Source organism: Enhydra lutris, unplaced genomic scaffold (assembly GCF_002288905.1).
Source record: "Enhydra lutris kenyoni isolate GAN:26980312 unplaced genomic scaffold, ASM228890v2 scaffoldscaffold1, whole genome shotgun sequence".
Lineage (NCBI taxonomy): Eukaryota > Metazoa > Chordata > Mammalia > Carnivora > Mustelidae > Enhydra > Enhydra lutris.
Window position 1 is genome coordinate 82,676,390 of NW_019154085.1, and position 15,197 is coordinate 82,691,586.

The following is a 15,197-nucleotide window of genomic DNA, read 5'->3' on the forward strand; positions in this document are numbered from 1 at the left end:
TAAAGTAAGTCTTAAGTTAAACCTAAAATATAAAAATAAAAATCTTAAGATAAACCCAAATATAAATATGGGCTAGAAATCAGAGAATTATTCAGAAAATTAAAGGTAGAATGCATCCTCCGATATAATGTCATACAGTGTTAATAAAAGTTAGATTTCAAGTAAAAATAAGACATCTAAGGGGCGCCTGGGTAGCTCAGTGGGTTAAAGCCTCTGCCTTTGGCTCAGGTCATGATCCCAGGGTCCTGGGATTGATCCCCACATTGGGCTCTATGCTCAGTGGGGAGCCTGTTTCCCCCTCTCTCTGTCTCTGCCTGCCTCTCTGCCTATTTGTGATCTCCGTCTGTCAAATAAATAAATAAAATCTTAAAAAAAAAAAAAGACATCTAAAACTTTTGTTTAAAAGATTAGCTAAGAAAAAGTTGTAATAGGCAACTTTTTTCTACATTTTCATTCACTGGTTTTCAAGCAGATCACTGATGAACTGAGTTGAGGACACAAAGCTATTTCTAGAGAAGTTAGTACATTATCAAAATCAAGAAATTCTAAGTCCCATCAGAATACATCTACTACTAGAGAAATTTTCCTCTATTTTTCATTGCTTTCTTTCCTCTCTCCCAACTATTTCTTTGAATCAGCAAGTATTTACTATCCATGATGATGCAGACTGCTACATTAAGAGTTAAGCGAATACAGGGCAAAATAAACTGTAAGTGTCCTTGTGATAAAGTCCTGTGGTGGTGTTGGAAAGAAAAGATACATCAAAAATACCAACTAATGGGTCAACCTTTAAATGCAATTGAGCAATCAAATCAACAGGACCTATAGGGGTTTAGCTAGAAGACTACACCCTCAACCGAGGTTTCTTAACTACCCCCCTACCCCCAAGTTTTCCATTTGGTACAATTACAAATGAGAAACTTTAAAAAATGTGATGGTATAATATATGTTATGAATAATAGTCTATTATCTATGAAAAGGGAGTTAGGTCCCAGAGATGGACAAAGCATTAGACAGGATTTCATTTCTGTTCTGCAATATTATCATTAAAATCTGTATTGGACTATGAAGGAAAAACAGTTTTTAGATAGCAATTTTATTTTTAGGAGATTAAAAGACCTGGGACTATGAAAGTGCTCACTCTAAAATTTTAATATTACCTGTGTTTTTGAAGTACACATTAGTTATCTTACTGAATTACCAACAAAATCAAATTTTTTCTTTGTCTGCACATGTTAAATTCATTGCAAGTGTTCTATTTTTAAATGAAAAAATTATTTTTAATTCTAAATTTACAATCTTCAAAATCAAATGAAAATGTGAAGTATTCATGAATTTCCAGCTGTTTGAAAACCTTGGGAAAGAGATGAAAAATAGTTTATTAGATAAAAGGCAGAAAGGAAAAATCTTAAGTTAAACCCAAATAAATCTGTTTAAGTCTTAGGTGTATAGTGTGCCAATTCAAATGAAACGGACTTGGAATCTGGTGTTAGCACCGTCTACTCCCTCAGCATTATGTTCACCTAGAACTGAGTTTTTTTGTCGTGGTGAAAGATGGGAGGTTACAGTGATAATGTGAGAAACAAACCAAATTAAGTGAATATACTTTTAAGGCTATTTCAAAACAGAGAGAAAGGAGAACACTGAGAATCTTCTTCTCCAAAATCTTTTAATTCAGAAAATCATGAAAGAGAAATCTCACTAATTCAGAATAACTATGAACCTAAATTAGTACAAAGAACAAAAAGCACTTTTTAATTAAAAAAAAATATATATATATATTACTTGGTTGGTAGTCTATGACTAGCAAAGTACTGCCAACTATAGGTGTTCTACTTGGTTTTTATGAACGGATGATCATTTACATATATATTAAAAAGGTTGTCTCTTTTGGGGAAGAGAGGATATGTCTACTTATTGCCCTTTTCTGTTGAGACCATAAATCTGCTCAGGAACCCCATCCTTTTCCTCAAAGAAAACTCATTAAAATTTCAACAAGACTCAATCCAAATTATTCAAATTAATGATCAGTGTTTCCTAACCTTTATAAACCTAGGCTAACTCTAATGCCAAAAATTTCATCCCTGATCCCATTACTGATTGAGAATCACTGATATAAACTCAATTTAATTCTAAGATTATACTTTAAAAAATGACATTTTTTTCCCCTCTTCCTCTCAAGCTTAGAATGTTACATTCATTCTTGACATCTAATTCTTTACTATCAAGTTTTGTGCTTGAAAACAAGCTGATGTTCCTCATTCAGAATCTTCAGGAGCATTGTTCAGTATTATTTCAGCTCTTTAGACAAAAAGAGCAATTAGTAACTGTGGCACAGAATTGGAACACATACAAAAAACCCTTTCATTTTGTTAGGGTGAATGGAAAGTGGTAAGAAATGTATGGTTTTAATGGCACAGGCACCATAGTGAATTTTCATTGTTACGGCTGACTTAATGGTAGGTAGACTTGATAGGTGGTTTGACTGAAAGCACCATCTCTACTGATTATTCTTCCTTTCATAAATTACTCAGATGCTTTCACAAGAAATTTATTTTGTACACTGACTTGCAGTCATCAAAAGGCAAACATTAAAACACGCCAGGAAAGGTCGCAGTTATAGTGTGAAGAAATCTGTTTAGAAATGAGATAGATAATAAGGGGGACAAGCCTTGGGCGGGGGAGGGGGTTGTAGCGGCAAAAAAGGGAACTGGGAATGAACAACAACAAAAAACCTATCTGCTTCTATTGCTTAGGGCCAAGCCAAGTTCTTTCCACTACTTGCTCGTAAGTTGCTAGCTTAAAACTGAAATTTATGCTGTTCATAAATCTAAGCTACCCCATCCCTACAAGTCCTGTCAGTTTAAAAGTAACCACAAATCTGTTTTGTGAAGGGAGCAGTATTTCATTAAACTAGATAGATGGGAAGTGTCCTTGTATTGGAGTAAGAAGTTTTCCAAATCTCTATGGTTAATACATGCTGAAAGACAGGTATACATATTATATAACTTTCCTCTTTATATATGCAAATATATCATTCTATACACATCAGTGGTGTACTTGCATTTCTAAATATTTTGTGTATATAACCAATAGTCTGTTTTTCACTAAAGCCCCTCAGCTTTCTGGCTGCTGCTTCTTTTTTTTTTTTTTTGGTATCTGGCTCATTACTCATCTTAGATTTATCATTTGCTTTGTTCACTAGATGAATCTCTGTATTTTTTGTTAGAATATTTGTCACCATCCTTGGAATGTTGATTTTGTTTTCAAAAGTCCTAGGCATTCTCATTTCATCTTTCACTTTTCAGGTATGTGGTTTCTGTATGGTGGTCTGCTAGGCTGACCCCTTATTAGCTTTCCCTCCAATGTTCTGACAGTGATCTATCAAAAATATACTCAAGGTATCTCCACTATATTTTACACTGGTTTAATAATTCTAAAGTCCAAGATCACTGTTTCTTAAACGTGGGCCCACAGAAGTATTCTTATGTGGGAAGTCTTCTGGAGTATTTGCTAGCAGAAGAAAAATCTAATGGAAACACATTCTGGATCTTCTGGATGATCATCTCACAACAGAATATAAACATATGATTTTTGTGCTTGTGTGTGCCTTTTTAAAATTATTTTTAATGCAGTGTTTCTCTAAGTGGGCTAATAAAATGTGTATTCTTGGGAAGCTATGGATTTTTTTAAACACTAGCCTAGACCATGTTTTCATAGTTTAATGAAAAACATCTAATATAGTAGTAAAGGTTATCTAAAAGTCAAAATGAATATATTATTATGCAGTACTTCTTCATCTACAGGGTATGTCTTTGTTACATAAGTCTTAATATATGCTTTATTGAAGCAATGCTGACTATATGCACTTTAGTTTTAAAAGAGAGATCTGGGGCTGACAGGGGTGGGGAAGAGAGACAAACTATTTTAAACCTTGTAGTTCTTAGCGAAAGTGAAAGTTCACATAAACCATCAGAGCTACTGCGAAGATAAATCTTTCAATCTGTCAAAGTTGACATTATTTGTCTAGAACTACACACATCTTTATAATGTAACTCTCACAGTTAAAGGCAAACTAATGAACAGACTGCAAAACTGTGGGGGTACAAAGGGTGAAGATGGGAGGTAGGGTCAGGGGTGAAGGGTGAGGGGATGAAGAATGAGGAACAAATCAAATGTAAGAATAAAGAAAATAAAGACCCATTTAAGGGGCATCTGGTTGGCTCAGTTGGTAGAGTGTGTGATTCCTGATCTGAGGGTTATAGGTTTGAGTCCCACATTGGGTGTAGAGATTGCTTAAAAAATAAAATAAAATCTTTAAAGACCTATTTTAACTTCTGATACCCAACCTAAGTAGTTACAACTGAAATTTTAGTATTATTTCCTTGAGCAATCTAACTAAAATCTTTTAGTTCCTGAAATCGAACCTATTTTTCACGCCTCTGGGAGCAACCATAAGTCAAAAACGAAACCTTGTCAGTACCTTGGCTAGTTGTGAAAATGTAGTTTTACCTATTCAAAGACTTTCATATTTGCAAACATTTTGTAGCAACTTAAGAATGAAAAAGAAATGGACAAAAATTAAAAAATCAAGAATTTCTCCTGGAAAACTGTCCATAATACTGATGTACTTACAAATTGGTAATGTTAAGATATTTGCAGCTGGTCAAAAGGCTACTAATATCTATTCAATATACGAAGACAAATGGGAGGAAAAAAATGCTCATTGCATCCATGTGTTAGTCAAAACCAAGGTTAAATTTAAGTTAATCCAGCTCTTCAAGTCTGAAACAGCAAAGATTCATTCATTCATTCAAAAGTAGTCTCTACACCCAACATGGAGCTTGAACTCACAACCCTGAGATCAAGAGTCACATTTTCTACCAACTGAAACTGCCAGGTGCCCCAGGCAAAACTACTTTAAGATGTGCAGTCCATTTTCTTAAGTTTTGGATTTAAGAACAGTATCTCAAATGAATAAATACTGCAATTTCGAATGACTAAAAACTTTATCATCTATTATATAAAGAATGTAATACTTGCCATGTGCTGTAAGCTCCTTCAAAGGATTATTGTCTTGTAAAACTACAACTTTCAAACACTTAACATAGTGCTTTGTATATTAATAATTCCAAATAATTATGTGTGAAATTAGTTTTCCTTGGTTACTCACTTGCCATGTTCAGCACAATCTATCTTTCCTTTCTGTCCTGCTATTCTTTGAGAAGACTTTTTCAACTAAGGAAACAGATCTTTAGGGATGCCTGGGTGGCTCAGTTGGTTAAGTGGCTGCCTTCGGCTCAGGTCATGATCCCAGCGTCCTGGGATCGAGTCCCACATCGGGCTCCTTGCTCAGCGGGGAGCCTGCTTCTCCCTCTGCCTCTGCCTACCACTCTGTCTGCCTGTGCTCATGCTCTCTCTCTCTCTCTCTAACAAATAAATAAATAAAATATTAAAAAAAAAAAGAAAACAGATCTTTATTAATAGTTAATAAGACGTGTCTTTGCTTTAAAATGGAGTCTTCAGTTTTAGTTCTTCTAATACCTAGGACATACATTTCAATTTAAGTCCTTTAAGTATGATATCACAAATAACAATCAGAATATATTTAGGACATAGGAAATATTAACTGGGTTATTAACAAAATAAAATTTTTTGCCAGTAACTTTCAAGTATTTTTTAAGAACTAAAACACTTGTGATATAAATATTACTGACAAGTGTGAGATTTCTATTTCTGATTAAACCCTTTATTTGTTGTGATTTCCCACCTGTGAAACAGAAAATTCAGTTCTTGTAATTTGTCTAGCTCAGTGATACACTCTGTAAGGTAAAAATATGGTCCTGTCTTAGTCTTTTTACTCTTAAAGACAAACACCCTCTCACGACCAAGTCCACCAAGAATATGCAGAAGGCAACAGTATTAATAAAGGCCTAAAGATTAAAAGAATTAAAAGAAATAAAAAACAGACGAGTGTTCAATTCTTTCGTCTATGTCCATCAAACATAAAATTACCAACTTTCTAAAAACTCCTACATCCTTCTCTTTAAGTTGATGAAGGAATTCTATCAGTATTTACTGAACTGTAGTGGAATCCACTTAAATTACCTAACCAGAACTGAAAGGACTATGTAATGAACAGAACTGGTACAAATGGGTACTTAAAATTGTTATGGCTTTTCAATTGTTTAGAAAATGCTGTGCCATCATGCATTTATGTACCTGTGTCTAGTATTTCAAAACAAATGCATATATATATATATATATATATATATATATATATATAAAACGTGTGGCCTCGATAACTACTAGAGGATCACAGCTAAGAAGGAAAACTTCAAACAAACTTCCTTTACTCTAGTAACAGAATTAAATATATATCTGAAAATTTCTATTTAAAAACTAATTCTAGGGGCGCCTGAGTGGCTCAGTAGGTTAAGCCACCTTCGGCTCAGGTCATGATCCCAGAGTACTGGGATCAAGTACTACATTGGGCTCCTTGTTCAGCAGGGAGCCTGCTTCCCTCTTTGCCTGCACTCCCCGATTGTGCTCTCTGTCAAATAAGTAAATAAAATCTTTAACAAAACAAAACAAAACAAAACAAAAAAACAGAACACTGATTCTAATGCAGCTTAGTTTTTGCGTAAGTCTTGAAATTTGTCAAGAAGGAAATGGTACTGTGTTGAGAATACTAAAAAATTAAGACAGAAAATATTATACAGACCAAAAAGACTATTTTTTTTAATGGTAGGGGAAAGGTAAAAATTAAAAAAATTTACTGTCTATGACGTTAACATCACATATTTGTCACTTAAGTTACCTGAAAGGTGCATGTGCGCCTAAGATACTTCAAATGCTTATATTATGCTGATGTATTTTGACAGTGTCATAAAATTCTAGAGCCAATTATTATGGAATTATTTAAGTTACAGTAAGTTATATTCTGGATCTATACATATAGAGTAATGATGACACAATAACATACACAACCTATGCATATTTTCTGGGAAAGAGTCAAGTCAAATCCTTCTGGAGTTTACTGACAATGTACAATAGAAAGCTGCAAATATCTGGTCATACTCATGTTGAGATGAAAAGTAACATCTTTTTTTGGTATGGTACACACTGTTAGAGAAGAAACTCAATCTACTATCAAATCTAATTATAAATGCCTGTATTGAGATATTTTTAAACTCCCCTTTTGGCAAAAATTATTTTGAGTAATTTTTGGTACAGGAATTCTGGTTCAGTTAAATAATTTGAACACTGTCATGGGGCTGGCGGAAAAAAATAATCTGACATAATATTCATCAACTTCCTATTACCTTTAGATTTCTAAGAAGCTTACCACCACAAATCATATTCAGTATTTATCCATTTCAGCTTTAAAACCTCATTAAACTTCACAGATCAATGAACTTTATATAATGGGATACCATTTTCCTTGCCTAAGTTTGCTTAGAGAAAAGTAACTAACTAATTTGGAGGAACAACATGTAAACCTTTAATCACTCAACAAATTCAATTTTCTATTATAATCTTTAAACAGATAAATGTCTAGGTCAAGTTTAAAAATAAGCAGTCCAGTAACAGAAAAAGACTGAACATGACTGAGACCAAATTTAAAAACTAAAACGCAGGCGCCTGGGTGGCTCAGTGGGTTAATTAAGGCATCTGCCTTTGGCTCAGGTCATGATCCCAGGGTCCTGGTATCAAGCCCCACGTCCGGCTCTCTGCTCAGCGGGGAGCCTGCTTCCTCCTCTTTCTCTCTGCCTGCCTCTGCCTACTTGTGATTTCTGTCAAATAAATAAATAAAATCTTTAAAAAAAACCCAAAAAACTGAAACGATTTAAAACCACTTTAAAGAGGCTTAACATAATTTCACATAGTAAAACGCACCATCCAGGAAGTAATTTAGAAATACGTATGTTTTCTGGAAAGAAAGGGTATCATCAGTGTAAGTCAAGTCACATCTAGTTTTGTCTGTGGACACCATGCACTGCTTGTACATATCATAAGGATATTAAAAATTATACCAACTTGTATAAATGAGATAGAGGAAAACAAATCAAAATTATATTTTAGATTATCTAGATAATATACATTATTTACAACATGCATGTCATAAAAATATTATTTGGGCACAGTGTTTGTTAAAGTAAAAAATGCTCTCAGAGGTAAGCTACCAAATAAAATTATAACTATTCATGGGGAGCTTCTTAAAAAAATAATTTTTCAGAAACAAAGAATTCAGTGGTACTCCTAGGAGCAATGCCTACATTTCAGCAAAGCTAATATACAAAAAAGGGAAACTTTCTTTAACAAGTGCACACGATGGCTATGAAAATCTGGTAGCAGCTTATAACTCTTTTGCCCATAGGGAACTTCCTATGCATTCTGCCTACACATTTACCATACCAGGCACACATGTTCAAAATATAAGTCAGGGTTTTACAGGTTTTAGGACATTGTTTAAAATGTGAAGCACAGTAATAGAGTTTAGCTTCTTAGGCTGGGAAAAAACTGTAGTAGGTTAAGGTAAAAAATTCCTTTCTTCAGTGGGATTATGAAAATAAACCTTCAAAATTTACCCTGAGCACTTGGCACGTATTTAGTGGATAATGAAAATTAAGGAGAAAAAAAGAGCAGGATGCATTTTAATAAAATGAGAGCTTACCTGATATGCCATTCTTGCTGGTGTTCAATAAAGCTACAGATGCTGCAGAAACTCTTTTATTGTTCACAGTCTGCCCTGATTTTCTTGAGGTACATTCTTCACTATCACTGTCCTGTAAATTTAGTAGCCTTGGCTGGAAACACTGTAGTCGACATGATCTGATATTGCTTAGTATTTCAGAAAGGGACAGTCTATTTTCACAATGTTTACTGGAAGCATTGGTCCGAGTGAAATTAGAAGAAAAGTCTATAGTTTGGGAAGAGCTTGAAAAACCATTCAGCATTTCAGGGTCTATCTGTTTCAGGACTGGGTCATGTTCTGTGGATATTCGGTCCATAATGATCCTGAAAAACAATATAAAACCAAATATTATCTGGAAGAACTTAATAACATTTTCTCTATATCTTTCCTTCCAGCTTACAAACAAAAACCAGGCCAAAACAAATAGTTTACCTTCCACCTCTGCCAATTCGCCTCCTTGCAAATCCTATACATCTTCTTGGGACTGTGAGTGTTGTAAGGCAATGCCTGTATCTCAACTTATCCAAATCTGCCAATTCTGAATTTTCAAATGAGTGGTTAGCTTGGTCCAAACGAGGCTGAAAAGAAAACAAAAATTAAAACTCACGAAGAAACTCTGAAATGAAGAGAAGTCAAATCATGCTAAAAATAAAGTACAGCATTAGCAGATCAATTAAAATTTAGTTATGAAACTGTAAAATTAGGGTTTAAGTGATATTAACAAGATAAAATTTTATAAAACTGAATGAAAAGTTCACTCACCAAAATGACTCAAATTGAATTTAGTATTTTAGGGTAGAATATATTTTAGAAGAAACAGGTCTTTAAAGAAAAATATGCATTTAATATCTATGTAGAAAAGTAGATATGGAGGCAGCTGAGTGGCTCAGTTGGTTAAGACTCTGCCTTCCACTCAGGTCATGATCTCAGAGTCCCCACAGTGGGCTCTCTGCTCAGCAGGGAGCCTGCTCCCCCCACGCCCCGCCTGCCTCTCTGCCTACTTGGGATCTCTGTCCATCAAATAAATAAAATCTTAAGGAAAAAAAAAAAGTAGAGATAGTAAAGTTTGTAATTCATAGGCTTCCTACTGAGAGAAGTCAGAAGGAAAATTTTTTGAACCAAAAATGGGTCAGGCTGACACTTCTTTATTTTTCTGGGCCTTAACACTTCTCTACCTTTTAATAATAATTTTCTCGCTCTCTCATTAGTGTAACTTGCGAATAACTTTCTACTTCTTCTACACTAAACACAAACATGCACACACTCTGAAAGGCTGGAAGTGTAGATGTTACCATAAATGAAGCAAGACAAATGGTCTCTGCAAGTCATATCTGAAAGCTATCCGTGTAACTCTATAATTAGCCATACCTTATCTGAAAACCTGAGCATTTGGGAGTGAGGGTCATTGATGATGTAATGCTGTACCAAAACTTGACTTAATAGCACAAAGCAATTTCTAAGTGTGTCAAAATGTTTGAATATAATTATTATATAAGATATTGCTATGAGGAAAGTCTAAAAACGATTCTTTTATGTTTGATCCTTAGTTGGTATAATATATGCACAAGATGGACTTGCCTTAAATAAATTTTAATAAGCAGCAACAATCAAAATTTTGGGGCATCTGCGTGGCTCAGTTGGTTAAGTGGCCAACTTTTGATTTTGGCTCAGGTCACGATCTTAGGGTCATGGGATCGAGGCCCTCATCGGGCTCTGCGCTGAGCAGGGCGTCTGCTTCAGGATTCTCTCTCCCTTTGCCCCTCCCTGACTGCCCGCAGGGGCACACACACACTTTCTCTTTCAAATAAATAAATAAATCTTAAAACGAAGCTACAATTAAAGCCTAAAGTAAAACTAAATCGCTAAAATTTGGAATTTTAAATTATTAATTTCTAAGTAAAGGATTCTGATATTTTTAATATCTTCTGAAAGGACTCAGTACCTCTGAGCATCTTTTACTGGTATGTGTATAGGGGATAGTAAATAAAAAATGCTGATGGACTTCCCGTTTTCACATTAAGACTAAATTACCTTGACAAGAGTTACCTATTAATTCCAGTCCACAAAAACACTATAAAACCAAAGTTCTTACAGCATAATACTGGCATCCTGCTCGCCTCCTGAAAGCACAGGGACCATCGGGATCATTTTCTTCTTCAGGTTCTGATACTGGGGATGGTACCTAGAAAAAAGAGGCATGATACATTCCATTTAGGAATTCAAAAGCCAACAACAGATCAATTTTTGTAATGGTCTAAAATCAGAATCTGACCACAAACAGTGAATCACTCCTATAGTTCATATAGCAGGCAGTAAATTCTCCCAAATAAAGACTAGCACAGATATTCTATGGTTAAACATGATTACTTGGGATGGATTAGCTCTTGCAGGAAAGTCAACACGGTATTGTGTAATTGCTTCTGAATATGTAAGTACCTAAGAATTAGTAGTTTTTAACATATTCCATTTATATTTTGTAAATAATATGCGGCCATACATTCTTCATTTTTGACAGTTATGCTTTACCCACAGGTAGATGTATTTTTATGCAGTAACTTTCTCTCTCTGTTATAAAGCCAAAAACTAGGAAGCAAAAAATGGCTTATGAATAGTGCTCCCCTCAAAGACACTACAGGTCATATATTTTTTCTCAAAGAGAATTCCTTATTTCCCTACTCATTTAAAAAAAAAAAAAAAATCACTTCTTAAAAAAGTTTTTATTTGAATACCAGTTAGTTAACATAAAGTGTAATATTAGTTTCAAGCACACAGTTTAGTAAAATCACTTTTTAAACTTGGCAGATCAGAAGCAGAAAATTAGAAGAGGAAAGGAGACTTCCCTCTTGCAGACTAGCTGCAGAGAGAAGTGATAAGCCCACAACCTGACAGCAAAAGAAAAAATAAAGACTTCCAAAAAGCTGTCATATAATTAAAAGGTATTCTGCCTAGAACCTTGTGATCTTAGATTTAAATATCCCTATATAATGTGAGTGGACCCCTGGGGCAACACTGATCCATTAGAACAAACTTTATAAATGTCATAAAAATGGATTAAATGATATACAAATATACTCTAATACAGCAGAGAAATAATACGGTTTAGATAAACTTCTATCCGTGATGGTTAAAATAAAAAAAAAAAAGTTTTGGTACTTAAGTTTCAGCAGTCTCGTAATTTCACTTTGCAGTACATCTCTTTTTCTGACAACGCTGGCTCAACCATATTTACTTGCAAATTTTGAACCTCACAAATCCCTCTCTTCCTATTTTGAGAGGAAAAATGTGTCTCCACATTATTTCCAAACTGTGGTAATTACCACTGAGCAGGGTCATCCAGGGGAGAAAGGCATTTGTTTGAGGTTCCAATATACCTCCACCAACCCTAAGGGGGAGACATAGAAACAGTAAGCTGGGGCTGATTCTTCTTCCCAGGGAAAAAAGCCCCAAACCTGAAATTTGAAAGGAAATCTCAAATGTGAATTTTATATTTTGGTTCCTTTGCATATTATCTACCTCTTCTAAACTACACACAGGGAAGGATTACAAAGTCTTAAAAATTTTTTGCATAGAGCATACCACCCCTTTGTCCCCACCACCATTCCCCAGGACTGGATTCCAGAATTTGGTCTGAGACATAGGAAGAGAGAGTTGATATTCGGAGAATCAGAAGTGTGACTAAGAAAAGATAGGATTTTTAATTCTGCTCTGCTGCAAATCAGTTGGGTAAGTCTTAAGCTAAAATGTTTGTTCTCTTAAGGCTCCCTATTCCTTTCTTCCTTGTTTACTGGGCAAAGAAGAAAACATATGACTATTTTAATGATCTTTTTAGAAATAAAATCCTGATTTTATAAAAGCTCCATCCTAAAATAGCTGCTCACTGAATAATGTCCAATTATGTAGGTAAATACTTTTTAGTAACAAGAGGATATCATTATAAAAATTAATGAGGGTTTTTAAAGATCTAGTAAAAGGACGGAGAGGAACCTAAAAGTTTCAAAACATAATCGAAATTTTGAAATTTTCATGTGGGTCTGAGGGCTGGGTATGATATGAATAAACATGAGAATTCAGAACAGAAACAAAGGTCCCTTAAATGCATGAGGAATGTATGATTAGCATGTGAGTGTGCCCCACCATTAACGTGATGGACTTATTACAGCAAGAAAGGAAAAGTTTCTAGAGGTCATAATATCACATGTGTCATTCTTAAACGGCTGGGTGTCTAAAGCAAAACTACGTAAGCTCTTTTGAGTACTACCAACATAAGGCTATTACTGATACATAATAAACCAGGTCATATTCTTATTTAAAATTCTTTAATAACGTCCCAGTATATTTAATGTAGTAGAAGCCATCTGCCACCCGACTACTACTCCAAGCATCATTCTGCTCAAACTCTCTTCTCCTTTGCGTATGCTTCAGCAATGTTTTCACTCATATGCTGTTCTCCCTACCTAGAGCCCCTCCCTACTCTTTCTATATGGAAAACCACTTCCTCATTCCTTCAAAATGGCTATGTCCTATGGCTCTTCAAAGCACTGAGTCTAACTGGATGATCCTTTGACAAAAGTAACAAATTATTTCCTTAAGTGCTTTTCAAGAGTGTACTAAATTTAACATACCTTTGTGCATTTGTTACAATCCAGGTAAATACTAAAATATTATCTATAAATTAGTGATAGAAGAATAAAAAAATACATAATCTACTCAAAGGGGACACATTTTACACTTTCATGTAAATTCTAGATTTTAAATAGTTACAACCATAAACTGTTTTATAGACAATCTTGCTTCCAGACATATATGTAATGTTGGTTTTAAAATTTTTTCTTTTAGAGCAATGAAGCAAAAGTGTTAAAATATAATAGTATGTATTTGTTATATAGCATTCTCTTTAGGTTGCCTATACCATATAGCAAAGAAAAAAGAAAAGGGTATTGCTAGACAAGGTGCTAAACTATAAATATATGTTTATCTTTTAAAATTGATCTTTTAATATACAAAGGTCTTGTTTTAAAAATAGCACTTGTGAATGTAAAATTAAGATTTTTAAAATATATAGCAAACACTTTGCTATAAACTGTTGCAATATAAACCAAAGAACTACCTTCATAATTTACAACTTGAATCAGTTCTTCTTAATCTTTAAAATTAAATGGTTATTGCCAAACAAAGCAGCAAAATTTACATTAGAAGTTATAAAATAAAATGCTGGTGGAATATAGTTTTTAAAAAAAGGGAATTATTATTGGTGAATATTTACAATTATGTATTAACTATCTTAAAATATTGATAATCCATTTCTAATAGTTTTTTTTTTTTTTTAAAGATTTTATTTTTTTGACAGAGAGAGACACAGTGAGAGAGGAAACACAACAGAGAGAGTGGGACTCTGGGATCATGACTTGAGCTGAAGGCAGACGCTTAATGACTGAGCCACCCAGGCGCCCCTCTAATAGTCTACTTTAAATATAGGGGGAAAGAATAGTAATGTTCCCTTTTATAAAAGGTAAAATTGAAAACCACCTAAATGCTCCACAGAGAATAAATTCTACCCAACTGACAGAAAATAATGGAAAGTAAATATCATTTCAATAGCCACATAAATAATGTGGAAAATGTATATATGCTATATAACATTAGGTGAAGAAAATAAGAATCAAAACTAAGAGGTCAATCATGTTTTAAAATATAGCAATATAAAAGACTAAAAGGAAATGTCTTTAAAATAGTTTTAAAACAAGCACCTGTGGAAATTCATCTTCATCTGAGCTGTGAAAGTCATATTGCTTAATATCACTCTTATTGATCACAGGCAATGTCTCAGGAGTGGGTTGCTGAGATGTTATCAAAGCCTCTGCTTTAGGCTTCTTTGGGTACTTCTTCTTTTGACGAACCACATCAGAAGCCTCTTCTTTCAAAGACAAATGATGAGGGTGCTGTTTACATGACGATTTTTCCCCCAAAAGGAAGAAATGAAAATCATTTTAGAAATCATGAAAAACTATACTGCTCTTTGAAAAACATACATTTTTACCCAGGAGGTGATTTTATTTACTGCTTTTAGTATGCAAAAATTATGTGATCATAAATTGAAAAATGTTTTACTTTTTGCAAGTTGTGATTAAAAATCATAATGGTACTTAATTTGTTTTTTATATTGTTATTTATACTTAAACTAAGATGTTAGTGATTTTTAATAATTTCTCTATTATTATGCAAGCATTTAAAAGTACTTAAATTCAATTTTATTTAAATCCACTGTATTAATGATAATGAACTTTATTTTTCAAATAACTTGAATTAGATTATAAATTCATTAATTTATTTCTACACTTATTTCCAATCTACAGCTAGTAATTTTTTTGAGGAAAAATAAGTTTATTAACTAGAAAAAAAAACTTTTACTTTTTAGAATGCATAATTACTGCCTTCACTGAACAATAATCAAACTGTTCTCAAGTACCCCAGAATTCTGTAACAGCACTTGAGAGGCCAT

General features: G+C 33.8%; 1 protein-coding gene across 2 annotated transcripts in view; it reads right to left on the minus strand.

The window, feature by feature from the left end:
* Nucleotides 1-15,197, minus strand: part of LOC111143793 (enhancer of polycomb homolog 2) — a 115,877-nt gene that overhangs the window by 6,168 nt on the left and 94,512 nt on the right. For both annotated transcript variants that reach the window (XM_022497687.1, XM_022497678.1), the window contains exons 7-10: nucleotides 14,446-14,637; nucleotides 10,791-10,880; nucleotides 9,131-9,276; nucleotides 8,678-9,021 (exon numbers count right to left, since the gene is read on the minus strand). In XM_022497687.1, coding sequence (XP_022353395.1) covers nucleotides 8,678-9,021; nucleotides 9,131-9,276; nucleotides 10,791-10,880; nucleotides 14,446-14,637 — 772 coding nt within the window. The remainder of the gene's footprint in view (nucleotides 1-8,677; nucleotides 9,022-9,130; nucleotides 9,277-10,790; nucleotides 10,881-14,445; nucleotides 14,638-15,197) is intronic.